The sequence below is a fragment of the Coffea eugenioides genome, chromosome 2, assembly GCF_003713205.1.
Source record: "Coffea eugenioides isolate CCC68of chromosome 2, Ceug_1.0, whole genome shotgun sequence".
Lineage (NCBI taxonomy): Eukaryota > Viridiplantae > Streptophyta > Magnoliopsida > Gentianales > Rubiaceae > Coffea > Coffea eugenioides.
Genome location: NC_040036.1, coordinates 7,792,610 through 7,812,265, shown reverse-complemented (window position 1 = coordinate 7,812,265; position 19,656 = coordinate 7,792,610). Strand labels below are relative to the sequence as shown.

Below are 19,656 nucleotides of genomic sequence, written 5' to 3'. Positions count from 1 at the left end.
GAACAGCACGACCGCAGTGTCATCCACCACTGGCTGTTATGCTGATCCAACGGCTGGTGCTCTTTGAATTAATGCACATTTGTCCTATTAATTGTACGAGAGACTAAAAGAATCCAACCGGCTGACCATCAACGGCAATTAAGAGATAGACACCGAAAGGCGCAAAAAGCTGGTGTTCTCGAAAGCTTTGCAGTTTTAGTCCCCTGAATTTTGAGGCAGTTTCGTCTTAGTCTCATATGTTTAAGCTTTAATCTTTGATCACCCCGTCCAAAATTGGCCAACAACTTCGCCCCTTTGAACCCTTTTGGTGCTATTACTCGTTATTGGAAACAATCTTAATTGTATTTAACCAGCGTTTAGTTAAGAGCTAAGGGACTAGAACAAATTTAAGAGGATGATTGAACTGTGATTAGGGTTGAGATTTCAAGAATTAAATGTTTTGGATTTAAATTCTCTTAATTCTTATCCCTCTTCTACTAAAAATAATTAAAATAAAATGGGATAGGGTACAAAATATTACGGGTGAAATATGTGAACGAATTTGTTACCTTAGATGAATTGATGATTTACTTAGCTCGTAATCAATTGATTCAAAGTTAAATCTCATTGAAATTTTAGCATTTTTTTTTCGTTGTTTAAATTTTTACATTTGTAATTGACATGCTTAGGCACCCATGCTATTAGTCTGCATCGGTGGTAACTTTGTAGCCGTGCAATGAGAAGGCTTCCTTATTATTATTAAAAAGAAAAATAAAAACCGTTACCAGTGAAACTTGAGTGGAATTAAATTGAGAACATTTATAGAGGGAGGACCAAAGGTGAAACTTTGCTGCTGGTCCTGTCTTCCACCGCGCTTCATCAGAGTTGAGTAGTCGAGTCCACTTCTCTTTAATGTGTGTACGTGTACAAGTTGCAGAGTAGTAGCTGACGATAACCCAAGGACTTGTAATACGAAAAGTCAACTATTTTGGCCTTCGGGAAGGTCTGGAAATAGCTTCTCGTGAAGCCAACCGAACAAAGATGTAAAATATTCAACAGTATTCTTCATCTGCTTTCATTGATAGTAGGAAAAATCTTTTGAGCATGTTCACACCTTTTTGTCTGATGAATTTCATTTTCAGTTTTCTGCGGTCACACCCATAAAGGGATTTTTGAAGATTCATCAGCGCAGAACTTTCTGCAAATTTTTCTGGGAGAAGAAGAAAAGGTTCGCAAGAAGGATCAGAGTTTTGGAAAGGTTGTTGTTAATAATTTATGGGCTCTTGCTTCAGTGCTCGGATTAAGGCCGAGAGTCCTCTGCATGCTGGTAATTCAATACATGCAACTGTTCTCATTTGTTATTTCAAGACTCAATTTTTGGAAATGTTTTCGGGAAATTTTAATTAGTTGTTCCACCTTGTTGCTTGGCCTTCTTTAGCAAACATATGCTGCTTGCTTTGGCACAGGTTGGAATATAATCTATGCATACTAGTTTCATAGGTCCTCCAAGTAGGATTGCTATACTGTCTTTGATCAATAGTTCTCTTTTTGGATAGACCCCTTTGGTTCCGTTCCTTTGCAAAGAAAAAGAGATAAACGTTCTAGAATGTCATGTTCTCTTTGTCTGGAAAACTTTACATGGAAACCACCATATGGGTGATAGGTAGTTTGATATCTCAACAATTCATTTGCAACTTATGATATTGTGGTCGTTCTGCTACTAAAATCAAAATCTGATAGACCAAATTGGATCGTCTCGGACCTTCCATAGTTATCTTTACAAATCACAGGTCTGAATCATGGCTTTGAAGTATGAAGATGATATAAGGCTGCTCAGTCAACACCCTTGGCTTATCACGAATAAACCAAACCAGATGAAAGAAGTGGCTAGACTACAACAGTAATGACCTGAAATTAAAGGGCACTTAATTAATGTTTCTGAGCATACATAGAAATCTTCAATTGTTTTATGAATGTTAACAGGAATCATATGCAAAGCAATATCAGGTCTTTTGCTTCAACGAAAAGCAAATCACCTAGACATGCATTTTTAATGCTGTTCCATCCTTTTTTTTTCCTTCGAGGATTAGACGCTCTTGATGTAAAGGAAATTAGGTAGTAGGATGTTCAGTTGAAGCCCAATAAATGAACTTAATTTGTTTGCAGGAGCAAACTCAAGATATGTCAGCAGTGATGGAAGAGACTCAAGCAGCAGGCTCTCATTTGCCTCAGTGCCACAGACCCCTCGCAGTGAGAGTGAAATTTTGGAATCATCAAATCTGAGGAGTTTTGGGTTTAATGATCTAAAAACAGCCACTAGGAACTTCCGCCCAGATAGCGTGTTGGGAGAAGGCGGATTTGGTTGTGTTTTTAAGGGGTGGGTTGATCAGCATAGCTGTAAGGCTGCTAAGCCAGGAACTGGATTGGTTATTGCTGTGAAGAGACTGAACCAAGAAGGTCTACAGGGCCACAAGGAATGGTTGGTGAGTATGACTTCACCTGTTATTTACAGAATTCATACCAGTGTTATTAAATAATGCAAAAAGTACTGACATATATCACACGTGGTCAAAACTTGTAATTGTCATATTCTGAAATCTCTTAGCTATGCTGATAATTTTGTTTCTTCACCTGAACCACAGACAGAAATCAATTATCTTGGACAGCTACATCATCCTAATCTTGTGAAATTGGTTGGATACTGCTTAGAAGACGAACACAGACTTTTGGTTTACGAATTCATGCCCAGGGGGAGCTTGGAAAATCATCTTTTCAGGAGTGAGTTCTTGAACTCTGTAGCAAGTCTACCATCTTCCGACACAATGCACTTCCGATTATCACAATGACATAATGTCTTGTGTATGTTTTGAACAGGGAGTTCTTACTTCCAACCACCATCTTGGAACCTTCGAATGAAGGTTGCTTATGGCGCTGCAAAGGGGCTAGCATATCTTCACAGCCCAGAAGCCAAAGTTATATACCGTGATTTTAAGTCCTCAAATATCTTGCTTGATTCGGTATGTATGTAACTCAAGTTTCCAATTGTTGAATGTCTTACTCTTTGGATTTCAGCTTTACTTGTGTCTCACTGTCACTTATGCATCTTGTTGATGAACTGAATCCTGACAGAATTATAATGCGAAGCTCTCTGATTTTGGGCTTGCAAAGGATGGGCCAATGGATGGTAAAAGCCATGTGTCTACGCGAGTCATGGGGACGTATGGTTATGCCGCTCCAGAGTATATGGTCACAGGTATTACATCTTGTTAAAGTGCTCATAATATTGGAAGCTTCTCTGGAATCTGCTGCCTGCTTTTCTTATTATATTATCTCTTTGGTGTCCGATGTTGTATACTGTTCAGCTTAGTCAGGTTGCACGTTTCTGATTGTTGCGATTTCTTACTCAGGCCAAGTTAAACTTAAAGTGACTGGAATGCTTCTTTTTCCATCACCCCCTCCTCCTCTTCTACTATTAAGAAAAGAACCCCTTAACTAAGAAATGGTCCCTTATTTTGTCCTGTAGTTTGCATCCCTTGGTGGAGGTGAGGTCAACTCTATTACTATTCCAAGTCCAAATGTAGTTTCCATTGGGTGGCTTTGCCTTAAAACATCTCCAGTGATGAAATTGTATAGCATTTCTTATTGTCTTGGGATTTGTTCAGGCTTCGTTATCACATATTTGTGATGGATTCACCATTTTGAGATGAGTGCAGGATGTTTGTGAATCAAAGCATCAAGTCTTGTGAAAAGCTCTGGTCTGTGTGTGGAACCGCCTAATATTTCCTTTAAATAATAAGTCCTTTTTGTATCCTAGTCTTGCTGAAAAGTCCCAAGCTTCATTCTTCTCCTGCTACTGCAACATTATCATCTCCCTTCTTCCAGTTTTCTCTCATTTTTCTATTTACTCGTGCCATTGCGTCTAGTTAGGAACGTCAACTGTCAAACTATATCACATTTTTCAGACTGTCAAATGTACACTCATTGAATCCTTGCTAAATTGACATGCAGCTTTTATAAGCTGTAAATCATTCTTCTATCTTTGTGCTAAGCCTGCATTTGTTCTGTTTCCGAAGGCCATCTGACTGCCAAGAGTGACGTGTATAGTTTTGGGGTTGTTCTCCTTGAAATGCTGACGGGCCGTAGGGTGATAGATAAGAACCGGCCTCCTGGAGAGCACAATCTTATCGAATGGGCCAAGCCTTACCTGGCCAGCAAACGCAGAATTTTCCAAGTTATAGATGCCAGAATAGAAGGGCAATATTCGTTAGGTGGAGCTATAAAAGCTGCAAACCTTGCAGTCAAATGCCTTGCAACAGAACCCAAGTACAGGCCAAACATGGACGAGGTGGTAAAAGCATTAGAGCAGCTTCAGGACTCGGACAGTGGCAGTGTTAAACATGAGGTGGTTCGCAAGCATCATAAAACATGTTCAAACGAGGCATCTAACAGAAAGGCTGCATCATGTCCAAGACGATCCCCTTCCCCCATGGTTGCTTGAATGTGGATTTTGTTTGTAAAATTTTCAATTTTACCAACTACTCTAAGCGAGAGATACGAAGAGCAGACGATGCAAGGAAGCCAGGCCTCCATGGAATCGGCCTTGTGCTGCCCCATCCCATCCTCTTGCATTGTACAGTTCATATCTCAATCTGCCCTGTGACTCTGCATCAATCCTATTCCGGCAAGATGCTAAATAGATTTTGTTGTATCTAGGCATGATTGTATGACAGCCAATGGGAAATGATTCCCATGTTTATATCATATTTATAGCCTTGTTATCCCATATGTTGTACGATGCATACTACTTTGATCTCATGCAAATTTTTCATTTTTGTGGTAGATTAGCATAAGAAGTTGGGTGTACAGCCATCGACATCATTAAAGGATTCATCTTCCTGACGTTCAGGATTTTTATTTTAATCTGCCTGAGCTTTTAGGATGTATTTGTAGGATTCTTGGTGTAGAACTTTTGAGGGTAAATACTAGAAAGCCAAGCAACGGAAGGAGAATCCTGGCCGCTGCTACTGTACTACCAGTCATATAGCCTACACGAAGCCACAAAACTTTTTTTGAGAGGAGGAACTTTAGTATGTATAAAACTTATGTGTATAACTTAAAATGCTAGTAATACTTTTTTTTTTTTTATGGAACAAAAGTTTATTTAAAAAAAATTATATATACATATTTTTTTAAATTTCAATATTTTTTTAAAGAAAAGACTAATTTTCTAGAATTTGAGGGACGGTAGCATTAGTGATTTGGCTATGTTGATATTACGGTGTCTGTCGACATAATCAAAAAATTATCATAATTTGGATGGATCTATTATTGATAAAAAAAAGTGCAAATCTTCCATACTGTTAAACTCCATGTTATTCTTTAAATATAAATGGGGAGATGCCAGAAGGGAAAAATAAATAAATAAAAAGGAGAAAGAGAAATAACCTTAAAAAAAATTCAAAATAAAAGTGTCCTCAAAATTCTCAAAATTCAACGGATAGTCAAACAGGGCTATTTTTGTCTTTTTAAAAAAACCGATGAGTCTTTTATTTCTTTTTGGTCTTTAATAAATCCAGAATGTGAGGCTTAAGGCGTAGCCTGGGTTTATAGTGTCATCTCGGCCCTGGTGTTCCTCCCTCGCAGCGTCTCTCGATCCATTCATCCAGTCTCTCGAAGCATGTCAATGGCGATATTTCAGCACGTGGTCACAGCACCCTTTGCACGCGCCGTAAGGTTCCGTACCCTGACTGTCGCCTGTAGCACCGTAACTTTACCTTCTCTCAAGAAGAAGGCCGAGGCATCATCAAAAGTGGACTTGCAGTCGCAGGTTCTCCTCGGCATGTCTGAGCAAGAACTTCAACAACTTGCCGTCGATTTCGGTCAGGTATAGTTTTAGTGGGTTTAGCCTAAAAGCATAAATGGACCAATCAATTTTCCATCTTCAGTTGCTTTTCTGGAAATATGAAATTCTTGTTGTAACTAGTAAGTACTTGTCATTTTAGGAACGCTACAGAGGTAAACAATTGCACCATTTACTGTATAAAAGAAAAGTTAAAGAAATTCAAGACTTTAGTCAAGGTGAGTAATTTTTTTTTTCAAATCTTGCCTAATTTTATTCAACTTTAATTGGTAATTTTTTTGGGGTAATTTTTTGGATGAAAAGTGCCATTGGCATTCAGGAATGAGTTGCAGGAAGCAGGATGGAGAGTTGGGAGGTCACCAGTATATAAGAATGTTACGGCATCTGATGGCACCATTAAGGTAGTTTCTTGACAAAACTGGCTTGGCTCTTGGTGTTGGTTGATCTAAACAAGATTCTAGTTTGAATGGACATATACATATACATATACGTATATATATATATATATAGATATATGTATATATGTATGTATGTATGTATATGTATATGTATATGTATGTCAGCATTGAGCATCCATGGAGGATTGTGTTAGATAAAGAGGAGGAAACCAAAGAGAAGATTATTTCTTATTTGGTAACAAACATGTATACATTGAGGACACTAGACTTCTAAAAGAACTAGTTAATTCACCTGAAACCTGAAGCTTTGGAGAGTTGGCGAATTAAAATTGAAGAATGATTTGAATGATTTCCTTTTACAATAGAAAGTCTGGAGCCGTAAAGTGAAGCAAGTTATTTCTTTTCTCAAGGAAATTTGGCAGGAAGCTTTTTTGGGATGTGGGAGCACTTATTGTCTAGATTCTATTTTGGTTTGTAAGTTTGCTTCGGGTGAAATTTGAATCACAGTTTGTAATTGGGATCGCTGTAGGGTAGTATCAATATGGAGAAAACGAGTAAGGTTCACTGAAATTGCCATCAAAAGTTTAATTATGTCTCAGAGCTTGTGCCTTCTCTCAGATGACCTAGAGATCTCTGGGTCTCAGGCTCTCGGCATTTGTGAATCCCGTTGGCAAAAGAAGCAATCAAGGAATATTTTTAATTGTTTTTAGACTCGCTTGAATTGGCACTAAGATTACATGATTCAGGAACTTGCTTTGCATAGAACTTGGGTTTCTATTATTCATAGTGCTAAGTTTGGTGATAAACATCATGGTTGTCCCATGCATAATAATGTCATGTCCTAAGACTACAGGAGTGCATGATAATGTCATGCATAAGTTGCCTTCGCCGTGACTATCTGTTGCTCATTATATGTATAAACATGAAGCAAGAACATGCGCATATCCAGATTTAGTCCATCTCAATTCTTTCCAAAGTGATAGATTTGGCTGTCTTTATATGTCTACTTTTTGATTATATCTTGTGATATCTTGTGACTTTATATGTCTACTGTCTCATTATATCTTGTGACTTTTTATTATTTCATCTTCCTAGTTACTGATAAAATTGGAGGACAACCGATTGGTTGAAACTGTTGGGATACCAGTGGAGGATGATAAAGGTTCAGTCAGGTTGACTGCATGTGTCTCATCCCAGGTTATATTCTACTGCAAAAATGTTTAAATGTGGTGGTTTATATATCCATTTTTGGGATATCTATTTTAACATTGAGTACACATTCCCTGTTGATTCCATTGTTAATCTTCTCCCTGTGTCAATTAGGTAGGCTGTCCATTGCGCTGTTCCTTTTGTGCCACTGGCAAGGGGGGATTTGCAAGAAACCTTAAGAGGCATGAAATTGTAGAGCAGGTATGTCTTACATCTGTTTGATGCTATTTTTGAAATTTACATCAGGTGACAGATGGGCTCTCTTTCACTTGGAGGTGCTGTGAGAAAAATTTCCCTGCCTCGTTACCTCCATCCTCAGGACTCATGGCATCTTTTTCTTATTAAATCAACCTAGGCTATTTATCCACTGCTTCGTCCCTTATTCCCTTAGTTAATCATCCTTAGGATTCTCGTGTACCCTTCTTTCCCAAAAAAGTCCAGTGAGTTTCCTTTGTCTACTTGCTTGCTGTTTGTTTGTGAACATAAGTTTATACACTTCTGAACTATTGAATATTGATGCTAAACTTTTGTCATTTTATTTAGTTGTGGATCCTGTTATGGTCTCTGGAAGCACTCAGTATGTGCTGCATTTAAGTAGTCCCATGATCATAAATGTGCAGGTGTTGGCAATAGAAGATGTTTTCAAGCACAGGGTTACAAATGTCGTGTTTATGGGAATGGGTGAGCCGATGTTGAACCTTAAAGAAGTTCTTGAAGCACACCGTTGCCTGAATAAGGTCCTCTATGCCTCTCCACTCTGAAAATTCAAATTGCTCCAAAATCTGACATAGGTGGTGTATTAAACTGTGTAGCTAGTTTTTTATTATGTGGATGTAAAGATTGTTCACATGCCATCCTTTGTTCAGGATATCCAAATTGGGCAGAGGATGATCACAATATCAACTGTTGGAGTTCCAAATACAATAAAAAAGCTGGCTTCTTACAAGCTTCAATCGACGTTGGCTATTAGGTAATGTCATTGCATATTCTGATTTCCGGACTGAAAAAGGATAGAAATGTTTCCTTGTGTGTTTGCACAATAGACCTTAAGACGTTGAACTGTTATATCACTGTTCAACACGTCCCTGATGGCTGTTCTATTCTGTTACAAGGAAAGGGGGAAAAAAAAGGGTGGAAGCCCTTTCTTTCTGCTTCTCTTAAAAGCAGTTTGACATAACTTCTAGATAAGTCCAACGAAGTTAGAAGATGTTGCTCTTTATGCTGTTCAATTCACTGGTCATCATGCTTAGGTATAAGGAAGTATATTTTGCTTCCTTGAGCTACAGTAGAAACCTGACATCAGATTGCACAAGTTTGTTTGAATTCATAGGTACAGGAATTATGGGCATTATTCCTGGTGGAGTTAATAATTCTGGTGATTGCCAAGCTTAGGCACGAACTCAAATAGTCTGAACTTTTGCTAATTTACCTTAATCTTCCCTGGTTTCCATCATTATCGTGGGCACGGGTCTAATATTTCACTAACTTCCTCTTCAATCTTTGTCTGATGAATGTCGGGAATTATCAGGGTGGTTAGTGTGATTTAAGAACTTAGTGGAGGTTCTCGTAGTTACCATAAAACTCAGGTAATATCATAATTTACCCGATGATTTTTCCAGATATCATTGCTGACCATCCTTAAAAACTAGTTGTTAAGCTGTGAAAGCCTAGAACATCTTTTCTTTAGCTAAGCTTACTTCAACTCTGATTCGTGACGTGTCATTTCCTTCACAATTTGTCCAGCTTACATGCTCCAAACCAGAAACTCCGCGAAAGTATAGTACCAAGTGCAAAGTCCTATCCTTTGGAAGCAATCATGAAGGATTGCAGGGACTATTTCCTTGAAACCAGTCGACGGGTGTCTTTTGAATACACACTTTTAGGTATTCCAGACTTCTGCGAGTAAAAGGTTTTCATGACTTCAATTGTTTGATAGGCATGCACAGAGGAAGTAACAATAGTTTTGGCTTTTATTTGTTCTTGTGAAGCTGGAGTCAATGACACCATTGAGCATGCGTTAGAGTTAGCAGAAATGCTTCAGGAATGGGGTCGTAGTTATCATGTCAACCTGATACCGTTTAATCCAGTTGAAGGATCTGATTACCAGCGTCCATATAAAAAATCAGTACGCATTTTATCTCCCTTCTTCTTTGGATGTTCAATTTGGACACTTTAGCTTTCCCAATTTAGTTCTTAATTAGTTTTTCCTAGCAAGAGCGGGGTCAACTGATATAGTATAATAAATTTGGTTATGCAGATTCTTGCATTTGCAGCCGCTCTGGAGTCCCGTAAAATAACAGTCAGTATCCGGCAGACTCGAGGTCTTGATGCTAGTGCTGCATGTGGACAGCTGAGAAATCAGTTCCAAAAGAGCCCTTTGCTTCCTGGTGCCGAGGACCAGCAATCAAACTCAGAGATTGCAGTTAGTTGTTGATCCAGGATTCACCTGTTGCTACCTTCTGCAAGTTAGGTGGAACAGCTGCTTCATGGGGGTAAAGTCCTACTAGGTTAGCATCACACTAAGCTCTCGTGGCAATCAATGGATAACATCCCACAGGAGCAGAAAAGATTTTCATCTTAACAAGAGGATTATTCAGTGAAATTGAAGAAAATTATGAAAAACTGCAGATTTTATCAAATGCAGGCGACAATACTCGAGAGCTGGGAGGAATTGCAAATGGGGATGGAGGTCTTAAAGTACAACATGGTGTATATTTTTTCTTCAGGAAATGGTGGTCTACGACGATTTTGTGAACTTGCTGAAGTTCATTTAAGCTACGGCTACAGTTTCAATATTGCTAGTAAGAGAGAGATCACTTTTGAGCTCTTTCTAAAATTCTCAGCCATATGTAAAAGGAAAAATGAAGAGACATTTTACACCGTATAGAGACTATATACATGTCTTCTAATTCGCCTAATACACTGACCGCAATATTCAGAGATGCCAAACTTCTGTGGCAAAAATTGAATTACATGAGACAGTCTCTCCACCCTGATTAAAGGCAGAAGGTAACTTCCGCAGTCCGCCAAAGGCTAGTCGCCTAAGAAAATCCCCCCGAGTCAAACTAATTGCCATGGAACAGGACTGAAAGTCTGAAACATCAGCCATATGCCTTTCTAGCAAATAAACTTCCATTCGTACTGTACAGCGGTCCTTCAAATAGGAGAGTACTTGAAGAGCAGAGGCATCGTCAGACTACTGCATTCTGCATGATGTAGAGGTGTCATTGTTTAGTATAATCGATTACTTCATCAGTAGTTAAATATTTCACAGACAAGCCCCTCGAAATGCAATCCCTGAAAGAAAGTCAACGAGTTATCTCTTTTCTTTGAAACCTTATTATAAGCGGTACCTACCATCTTAAACTTTTTACCTCAATCCTGTTGAACTGATTTTGTTTGGCACTACTTCGTCACCAATTTTGATGTAATTCTGTGCAAAATATAGGCAACTGATAAATTGAGAGTACATCAGTCAACAATGATTCTTCAGCTCACTACTACTACTAGTATTATTTGAAGGTTCAGTTTGCTAAACAAATGCTGAATTGATAAAGCAATGTTCAGGAAGAGAATAGCATCGTACACAAGAACAGGAACTAATCATTCAGGGGTGAGGCCAGAGACGGTGAGTGGTGACATAGGAAATGAAGAGAGAAGGAAGGATAGATAAAGAAAGCCAGAGCCGTCTGGAAGAGTCCAAGTGCGAACCTCATTTAACTCAATGTTCACGCGCATCTTTCCACTTCTTTGACGTTTTTACAACACTGCCCTTCAAATCCTTGCATTATGGGATTAGGTTTTCAGCACTAGTGACTGTTCAGTTTTCACGCGCCTCTTTCCACTTCTTTGACGTTTCCGAGCGCCCCCCCTCAGTACTAGTAGTAGAGTCCACACTCCACAGGTTTCCGGCGCTCTTGTCGAATTTCACTTTCCGTTCATCGTCGCTTCAAAGAATCGAAAATATCAAAGTCATTGCAATTATTCTTGGTACTTTCTCTCTCATTGAAATTCTCTCAAACCAAAACATCTTCCTTAACCTCTCTTCTTCTCATTTTTTTCCTTTTTTTTTTGGTTCATCTTTAATGTGTAAAAGTTTTGATCATTAACTCTGATGCTTTTAGTATGCTTTTAGTTAACTTATCTGATTTTCTTACTATGTGTTTGCCGCTGATTCTCTCCAGATTTTTTCTTCCACTTCGGTTCTCTGTAATTTCTTCAGGTAAGGCTTCTTTTTTCCTTTTTTTTAATCTTTGTATTTGTGTTGTTAACATGAATAGCCGAATATTTAATTTTGTTAGTATCAACACTTATTATTGTGCTCTGGAGAGTTTTTTTCCCGTTACTTATTGTAGTGTTTATGATTTTCCTGCTATTGTAGACATGTGTTCTTTCTTTTGGTGCTTTTCTTTTAGTTGTTTCTATTTTCACTTTCTTGTAAATGATTAATTGTCATTGCTTATATTTTCTTTGATCAAAGTTGTTTTTGCAATCTATTGTAGGGAGCATTTGAAGTCCTTATATCGTCAAAGAAGTTGTTGCCAGGTAAAGCTCGGTTCTTTGTGTCGTAAATTTTCACTTTTCCAAAGTTATTCTAATTCTTGGTAGATTTAGTTAAGATATGTGCTCTACTTTGGGTTCTTATCCAATCTATTCTTCTAGTTTTCACGATTTGAAGAAATTTTTATTTGTTATGCCTGATAAAATCTTTACTCCTCTGCTTCATGGTTGCAATTTTTTTGCTCCAAACAATGTGATTTTGTATCTTGATTAGAAGATTATGATACTATAACGGTTCTTTACATTTCAGCTGCTGTTGTTTCATCATGTTGCTTTTGCTTGCTTTTCTTTCCAACTTGCATGGGGTAGCAGAGGCTATAGTTGATCTCGCGAGCAGGGGAACCACTTTGAGAGAAGGAAAAATTAATGAAATTGAAGGTGGGGTTACTTTGGAAGTTAGTTTATCGTATACATGATGAAAGGTTCACAACTCAATAAAGCTGTAGAAATACATGGAGAGGAGCTTTTAAACATATTTGTTGTTAATATTTGATTTTAGGTTAATGCTTTAAGCTGTTCTTTTATCTAAGAAAGTCATTGGTTCAGACAAAAGGTGTGCTTGATATAACTCATGACATGCTTCAAAGATTGGAGGCAAACTTCGGGGTTCATAAATTCATGACAGTTTGTTGTTATTTGTATGTGCTTATGTGGTTTAGCACATACGAAACTGCCTGTATGATGTGAAGTGGTGCACAGGAAGTGGCTGGGTCTGATTTGCAGGTGAAACAAATTGGTCCTGTGCCAACAGACTCAACACAAAAGAAAGACAAAGAACTTACTCAAAATTATTTAAGAACTATGAAATCTTGTTTATCTTGTTTGCAAGAGGTTTGTTTTGAACTCTTTGTATGTTTATCATGCAGGGACCTAACACAAAAGAAAGACAAAGAACTTACTCAAAATTATTTAAGAACTATGAAATCTTGTTTATCTTGTTCGCAAGAGGTTTGTTTTGAACTCTTTGTATGTTTTTCATGCAGGGGCCTACTTTAACCCAGATTTTAGCAACAGTGGTACGGCTTGCTGAAGGGTAGTGCTTGATTGTTATGCCATGTTACAACACGTGTAGCAAATAAACCACTATACAAAAGAAAGACAAAGAACTTACTCAAAATTATTTAAGAACTATGAAATCTTGTTTATCTTGTTCACAGGAGGTTTGTTTTAAACTCTTTGTATGTTTGTCATGCAGGGACCTGCTGTAACTCAGATTTCAGCAACGGCGGTAGGGCTTGCTGAGGGGTAGTGCTTGATTATTGTGCCATGTTACAACACGTGTAGCAAAGAAACCACTATACAAGTTTTTCAATAGCTGAGGTATGTGATACTCAAGATTTTGAGTTTGTTACAATTCTAGCTAAATTTCCATGTAGTAATCTTGCCAAGTATGCTTTTCATTAGTGTTAGATTTTTAGCCTGAAACTTGTGAATAAGTTGTTTTCTCATTTCTCCCATGGAATAGTTAGAAATTTGAAAGATTGAAACTATTAATATATTGTTAATGATGAACTGTCATAGATGTTAAAATTGGTGGTTCAGACCATTGATGATAAAATACTTTACAGGTTTTCTTTCTTTTGAAAATTTAGATAGCATTGTGGCTACCTGAAAAGTCTCATTGATTACTTAAAATGTTTACAAGTCTTAGACTTTTGCATTTTTTTCCAATTAAAAAATAATCTGACAAAGATGGAGCTGACTTTGTTGGTAGCTGTTTAAAGCAACTTAGTTGAAGATTATGTTTTTGTAATAGTTAGTGTATGCACTACTAAGTCCTAATGGCTTTATGCTTAAATGATCAAATAAGTTTTCTATAGACTGTTTTATGTAAATTTAATAAAGTAGGAGAAGTGCAGCAACACTATCACTGTAATGGTACTAGATGGGAGGGGACAGGGATTTTAGAATAGGCAGATAAATAAAAATCTTACTCATTTCAAGTAAGATCATTATGCTTTAATTTCCATTTTATGCAGTTAAACTTTTTTGAACAGTTGAATTTTGGCAGGAGAAATAACTGAAATACAAGTTCATTGTAAAACTAGACCAAAAAATTTGATGCCCAGCAAATTTACTAGCTAAATTTCTCACAATTGTTACAGTGAACATCAATCTAATTTTCTATTAGAGAAACCTTTGTCACACCTAGTACTAAAACACAATCACTTTTAACAAAAACTGTTTACTGTTTTTGTTTGTAGAATTTTATGAACATAAACATAAAAAAGGAAACATAAACGTTACCAAGCGACCCCTCAGTGATTGGCAGCAGCGAAATGTTGCTACTTCTGGCTCCCACCTCCCTCTTCTTTTTGGTTTTAGTCCGCAATCTGCAGTGCAGTAATGAGCTCCAAGAGAAACCCCAGGATTGAGATTGAAGTTTAGAGGTCTAATTAAGGATCAATTTAGAGGGGAATCTGAGTTTCTTATTGGGACGGGACATTTGGAGGAGAGTTAGAGTTTCTTAAAACCACGGCTGCCTTCAATATCCGGTTCAAACATTATTAGACTTCTAAACCCGAGTGTTGCTCACTGGACCGAAGCGGCCTGACTTATAAGTCATAACATGCTCCCTCAGCAGTCAGCACTCACACTATAAAGTTTAGGGCTTGGTTTATCACAGCAGAAGCAGGCAGATTCCTTGCTCTAGTTTTCGTTCAATCATCTTTCAAGAATCGTCGTTTTAACAGGTCAATTTAATTGTTATTCTCATTCAATTGGTTTCTGAAATTCCGGATTTCTGTTTTACTTATTCTTTTTGCTCTTGTAAAACTCCTGGTTGAATAATGACTGAGAGGTTTCGGGTTTCTATCTGAGACCAAGACTTGTAAAGCTCAGATCTTCCTACTAATCACAAGTTTTTTTGCGCCACCTGCCCTTTTATGATGTTGAATTTAATTTTTCTAAACATAAATATCATAAATTTTCCTCATCTGTTTTTACTTTTTCTTTTTCTTGGTCATAAATTGGCCCCCCAAATTGATTTTTGGCTGGTTTACAATTTCTTAAAAAATCATTAGCTCTAAGAAAAGCAATATTAGTTGACAGTATATATCTCTTTCTCTCTTTTTTTTCCCCTTTTTGGGTTGTGAAGCATAAAAAAGGGACCCTTCTTTATAGGTGATATGACATAAAATTCATAATATTGATGCATTTTGATTCTCAATTACTTTTTTTCCCAAAAAAGATGAAAATTTTCTTCATCTTTAATACTGCCTTTCAGCCTTTGGTGTTGCAATGTGCTAAATGTGCATAATGTAATGTGTAAGTAATAAATTTTTTTTTTTTTTTAAAAAAAGAGTTCCTCTTACTAAGCTTTCGAGTTTTGGCTGTTCTAGCATGAGTTTCAGAGCCGTATACGCTATACAGATAGGTGTATTATGGGATGATGTGAAATTTTAGAACTTGTCTTTACCATCGCTTGTTTAAACTGTCTGTTATGCTATGATAAAACTTTACTGAATATTTGTCGCTGAAAAGAAAAGTTTTTTATATGCTATACATTTTCCCTTGTTGTCATACTGAAATTTCAAACAAGTGTTTTACTTCTGAAAGAAGTTGGCATGTTTTGGCTTTTTTTCAATTTATTTTGACACAATAAAGCTTGTTCTCCACCCATTTTGTACGTTGACTGGGTTTTGTCATTGTATTTGCATACCACAATTAGACTTTTTGCAATGAATGGTATTACACGCAATGGCATAAAGTGGATGCTGGCAATATCTCAGCAAATTGCATCCTACCCATTGCGGTATACCTATACAAGAAAGATTATTCTCTTATGTTTTCATCCTGCTTTGTTTGTTGGAATATGTGCCTCATATTTTTCGTTAAAAGTGATTCAACTGGTTCCGTGATGATGTTGGATTGGTAACTGCTTTAGGGCCCTAATCATGAGGAGGTATAGTTCACCATATTACAGTCCTCCAAGGAGAGGATATGGAGGTCGACCTAGAAGCCCTCTAAGAAGGGGCTATGGTGGAGAGCGTGGTAGGCGTAAAGAGCAAAATCATGGAAGTCTTTTGGTTCGAAACATTCCTTTGGATTGCAGGTACTCAGTAGTGATCCTTACAGTCATGACATTGTCTTCTATTCTGTAGGAACCTGGAAGCTGTTTTGTTCTTTTAACAAAATTTGCATAATTGCAAACAGGCCAGAAGAACTTCGAGTTCCCTTTGAAAGATTTGGATTAGTCAGGGATGTCTACCTTCCAAAGGACTATTATACAGGGTAAGCTATATTCCTAATTTAATACATTCTTCTTAGTATGCATATAAAGATTTGTATACACTTGAACACAATGTGATTTTACATTTGATTTCTTATACTCCCTTGCACTTGTGTCCCTATTCTGCACAGCTCGGTATAACATTTAGAAGAATGGAAGAAATGTCACACTAGTGTCATGATTATGCTACTTATCGAAGCATTACTATCAGTAATTCTAGTTAAGACAACTTTTTCTTTCTGAGTGATGACATGGATAAGTATTGAAGAAGTTAACAAATAAAATATGTGAGGTGGATGGCCTGCAAGGTTTTTCTTATTGATTTCTTTTGAATGTCTCTGTTGCTTCCATGTGTATCTGAAATCTTGATGTCAATAAGGAATCTCTCTGGTGTCAATTGCTTCTTTCTAGCTGCATTCTGGGTGCAAAAATCAGAAAAATGGCTGGTTTTCAGATTTTTAGTGGGCGAAACTTGCTAATAGATTTGCAGAATGTGATGGGCTGCATTTTGAAACTATTTGAAGGCTTGTCATTATCTTATTCTTTCTTTTCAAGGGGAGTTATGCTTTTAAATGGTTTGTACGGGGGCCTGTTTGTTTGAAGTTAAAAACAAGCCCAAGCCCCACAATTGTTGAAGCCCTGTTCTTTATCATAGCATATAATTATTTTCCTCCCAAGGCTGTTAATGTTCCAAATAAAGAGTGGTCCTTCATGAAGACAATCTATGAATTACACCGATCAATAGAAGTTTGATGACGAAGAAGAATGATAGTTGAGAAGTGAAGACAACATGAGAAGAGTTTAATCCTGGAAGAAAGCTGATTTCAAATGTGTTATATGTTTACGAGCATGTCAAGAAATTTCGAGTAATTTGCATCTTTTGAAGTTGCTTGCTTACTTGAATGTAAAGAAAAGGTGAGCCATTTGGATACTTTCTTCTTTCACATAATGAAGTTTTTGCTTTTAAGTGAAATGATAGGTATATTAAGCAGGATATTAATAACACTAAATTTGTTTGCTAACTTTGACTAGTAAGTATTAGTTTTGTTTTCTTAGTGACTTATTTTTGCATTGCCAGTTTCAAACTTCTGATGATGCTCTCTGCTTCTTCTGGCAGGGAACCTCGTGGCTTTGCTTTTGTGCAGTTCGTTGATCCCTATGAAGCTGCAGAGGCTCAATATCAAATGAATGGACAGATTTTTGCTGGTAGGGAGATATCTGTAGTTGTTGCTGCTGAGACTAGAAAAAGGCCTGAAGAGATGCGCAGAAAAGCTAGGACTGGGTAAAAATATGCCATTTTCTTCTTTCCTGGTGACTCCCCAAGTTACAGAGTTTTTGACATATTTTGCACGTTGGCCTTTTTGTAGTGGACCTGTAGGCTATGGGGGACGACGGTCATCTTACTATGGTAAGTTGTGGATCAAGATTGGATCAACATTGACGTATTTCTCTTCTACTAACAAGATTTTCTCCCTTTGATTATATATCTGTAGATTCTTGTAACGGGAGTAAGGCTAGAAATTTAAGAAATGCATAGTGCTTTTGTTTTTTAGGTGTACTTGTTCGATTTTGAGTTGAAATCTAGATTTCTGTAACTTTATTTGCATGTCTGCTGGATCTGCATTTGATTTCTTATGAAAGTAGTATGCTGCATTATAATTAATAAAAAAATTCTCAAAAGTTCAAATCCTGAAGTGATACAAGTTTGTCTTGCTTGCTTTGTTTGAGTGGAGACTTAAAAGGAGTGTCTAGATAGTATTTGTCTTCCTCACTGTTCAATGAGTCAGATTTCTGGTTAGTCTCTGAAGGGGTTGCTTATATATATATATATATAATTTTTTGTTTTGTAATTTTTTACTCAAGTTTGGTATATAGTCGCCAAACTTGAGCTAAACTTGGATTAAGCATGATCACTTTATCTTCTGATGATAATCTTCTATTATCTTTTCCTTTGTAAATTTATTGCATTCTATGCACAGGGCATTCTAGGTCTCGCTCTCGTTCACGCTCCCCTCGATATGCTTCAGGTTCTAGAGGTCGATATAGATCAAGGTGAGTTGTTAAGGTTGAACAGTTTCAGCATCTCCCTTCTCTTAATTGAATGTGTCTCATTGCAATAATTTTCAGGTCGTACTCTCCTGCAGCAAGGGGCCGTAATGATTATTCTATTTCTCCACCGAGAAGGTATGATGATCGCCCTAGATCTCCAAGAGATCATCTGCAAGACCGAGACCGCGTTCATATTCACAGGTCATATTCTCCTGGTTACCATGATGTGGCTGACCGAAATGGCAGCAGCTATGCCAAGTAAGTAGAAACACGCATTACGAAGGTCACATGACACATGCTGTTAAATACTAGTGTGGTGAAGTTATGCTCTAAGTAATAGTTGCTGATGTCGGATTAAAAGCAAGAAGTTGGAGTCTTTTCTAATTGTGCCATCGAGGGGTTTGGGAGCCGGGCATCATTTTCTTTGTTGCATCAAAAGGACAGGAAGAAGGTTCAAGGGGCTGGGGAAGGTCCTGATATATTATTGTGTTGGTTTGTGTATTTCCAGCATTATGATGAAGCTAATCGCTAATATTCTGAAAGACCTCTGCCTTTGATAGTATTCTGAGAAGTGAAATGTTTGCTTTTCAGCCTCCTCGTCTGAAACAACTTTGGGTCTTCCCGGTAGCCTGGTAGTGTTGTGGCCTAAATCATTTGGAAGTCATTTAGACTTGCTCAACGTTGTTTTTTGTATCTCAAGACGTGCGAATGTTCAGCAGTTTTCAAGCTGATATTCGGATGGCTATTTCCCCTGCCCCCCCCCCCCCCTCCTCCTTCCCCCCAAAAAACCTCCTTCCCTTTTCCTCTCAAGGCTTTTTCCATTTACAGTTGCATGTGCATTAATGTGGTGTGTTGCAGGAAAACTGAGCTTGAATCTGGGGAAGCAGTGGCTCACTGGAGACCATCCCCTGGTCAGGCATCAAGGTCACCCTCTGGATCCAGATCTAGGTCAGCTGATATTTCTCCCAGGCATGGCAGATAAAGACAAACACCACAAGGAGGAGAATTTGAAATGTTTTCCCTCATCATTTTGTACATCAGCGTGTTACCTTCTGTCTATCAACATTTGGAAGCTGCTCGTGGATACTAGATCTATGTTGAAGAACTTGTTACATCTTATCGTTGTTCACACAGTTTTTTTCCCCTTTTTCCTTGGATCAAAAGACAAAAGACTTGTATGGGATTTTCTAGGAGTTTGATAAAAAGTAATTTTTAGTAGCTGAATCAAGCACTGGGTTGCCATTTGGAGACTAGCTTTCCTTGAATCCTCCTTTGAGACTCGAAAAGTGCCAAAGTTCAGAAACCGCCGGACGCATGGTCCAGATGGCATACGATAATGCAATGCAGTTGCAACTGTGCGATATGGAGTC

The 19,656-nt window shown here is 37.7% G+C and overlaps 3 protein-coding genes across 11 annotated transcripts; all 3 read left to right on the top strand.

Annotated features, from left to right (window-relative positions):
• Positions 1–825: 825 nt before the first annotated feature.
• On the top strand, positions 826–4,899 carry LOC113763123 (receptor-like cytoplasmic kinase 176). 2 transcript variants are annotated; one of them, XM_027306853.1, is made up of 7 exons: positions 826–1,022; positions 1,122–1,306; positions 2,146–2,462; positions 2,622–2,757; positions 2,854–2,996; positions 3,109–3,232; positions 4,053–4,899. In XM_027306853.1, the coding sequence occupies exons 2-7, from the start codon at positions 1,255–1,257 to the stop codon at positions 4,475–4,477; spliced, it is 1,197 nt and encodes a 398-aa protein (XP_027162654.1). In that variant the 5' UTR covers positions 826–1,022; positions 1,122–1,254; the 3' UTR covers positions 4,478–4,899. The 2 variants fall into 2 exon arrangements, with proteins under 2 accessions (XP_027162654.1, XP_027162653.1); XM_027306852.1 differs by having other exon boundaries at positions 826–1,306.
• Positions 4,900–5,575: 676 nt separating this feature from the next.
• Positions 5,576–10,364, top strand: LOC113763603 (probable dual-specificity RNA methyltransferase RlmN). Of its 5 annotated transcripts, none has more exons than XR_003467372.1 (11): positions 5,576–5,863; positions 5,982–6,057; positions 6,143–6,240; positions 7,333–7,434; positions 7,561–7,647; positions 8,067–8,183; positions 8,313–8,416; positions 9,190–9,329; positions 9,435–9,571; positions 9,704–9,938; positions 10,091–10,364. XR_003467372.1 is itself a non-coding variant. In XM_027307455.1 (10 exons), exons 1-10 carry the CDS (start codon positions 5,657–5,659, stop codon positions 9,878–9,880), a joined length of 1,245 nt encoding a protein of 414 aa, XP_027163256.1. In that variant the 5' UTR covers positions 5,576–5,656; the 3' UTR covers positions 9,881–10,364. The 5 variants fall into 5 exon arrangements, 1 of the variants encoding a protein (XP_027163256.1); XR_003467370.1 differs by having other exon boundaries at positions 10,075–10,364; XR_003467371.1 differs by having other exon boundaries at positions 9,704–9,953.
• Positions 10,365–11,253: 889 nt separating this feature from the next.
• Positions 11,254–19,530, top strand: LOC113763604 (serine/arginine-rich SC35-like splicing factor SCL30). Of its 4 annotated transcripts, none has more exons than XM_027307456.1 (12): positions 11,254–11,436; positions 11,631–11,668; positions 11,949–11,991; positions 12,990–13,022; positions 13,202–13,326; positions 15,893–16,060; positions 16,162–16,239; positions 17,355–17,519; positions 17,605–17,645; positions 18,217–18,289; positions 18,365–18,544; positions 19,145–19,530. In XM_027307456.1, exons 6-12 carry the CDS (start codon positions 15,903–15,905, stop codon positions 19,266–19,268), a joined length of 819 nt encoding a protein of 272 aa, XP_027163257.1. In that variant the 5' UTR covers positions 11,254–11,436; positions 11,631–11,668; positions 11,949–11,991; positions 12,990–13,022; positions 13,202–13,326; positions 15,893–15,902; the 3' UTR covers positions 19,269–19,530. The 4 variants fall into 4 exon arrangements, with proteins under 4 accessions (XP_027163257.1, XP_027163259.1, XP_027163258.1 ...); XM_027307458.1 differs by having other exon boundaries at positions 12,990–13,039; XM_027307457.1 differs by lacking the exon at positions 12,990–13,022.
• Positions 19,531–19,656: the final 126 nt, after the last annotated feature.

Bases quoted from the DNA above. Each gene is read 5' to 3' on its own strand.
- LOC113763123 (XM_027306853.1), top strand. From the start codon at position 1,255: ATGGGCTCTTGCTTCAGTGCTCGGATTAAGGCCGAGAGTCCTCTGCAT. The intron at 2,758-2,853 runs GTGAGTTCTTGA...TGTTTTGAACAG, and splicing joins GGAAAATCATCTTTTCAGGA to GGAGTTCTTACTTCCAACCA. The intron at 3,233-4,052 runs GTATTACATCTT...CTGTTTCCGAAG, and splicing joins TCCAGAGTATATGGTCACAG to GCCATCTGACTGCCAAGAGT.
- LOC113763603 (XM_027307455.1), top strand. From the start codon at position 5,657: ATGTCAATGGCGATATTTCAGCACGTGGTCACAGCACCCTTTGCACGC. The intron at 6,241-7,332 runs GTAGTTTCTTGA...TCATCTTCCTAG, and splicing joins CATCTGATGGCACCATTAAG to TTACTGATAAAATTGGAGGA. The intron at 8,184-8,312 runs GTCCTCTATGCC...TCCTTTGTTCAG, and splicing joins CACACCGTTGCCTGAATAAG to GATATCCAAATTGGGCAGAG.
- LOC113763604 (XM_027307457.1), top strand. From the start codon at position 15,903: ATGAGGAGGTATAGTTCACCATATTACAGTCCTCCAAGGAGAGGATAT. The intron at 16,061-16,161 runs GTACTCAGTAGT...AATTGCAAACAG, and splicing joins AACATTCCTTTGGATTGCAG to GCCAGAAGAACTTCGAGTTC. The intron at 18,545-19,144 runs GTAAGTAGAAAC...GGTGTGTTGCAG, and splicing joins AATGGCAGCAGCTATGCCAA to GAAAACTGAGCTTGAATCTG.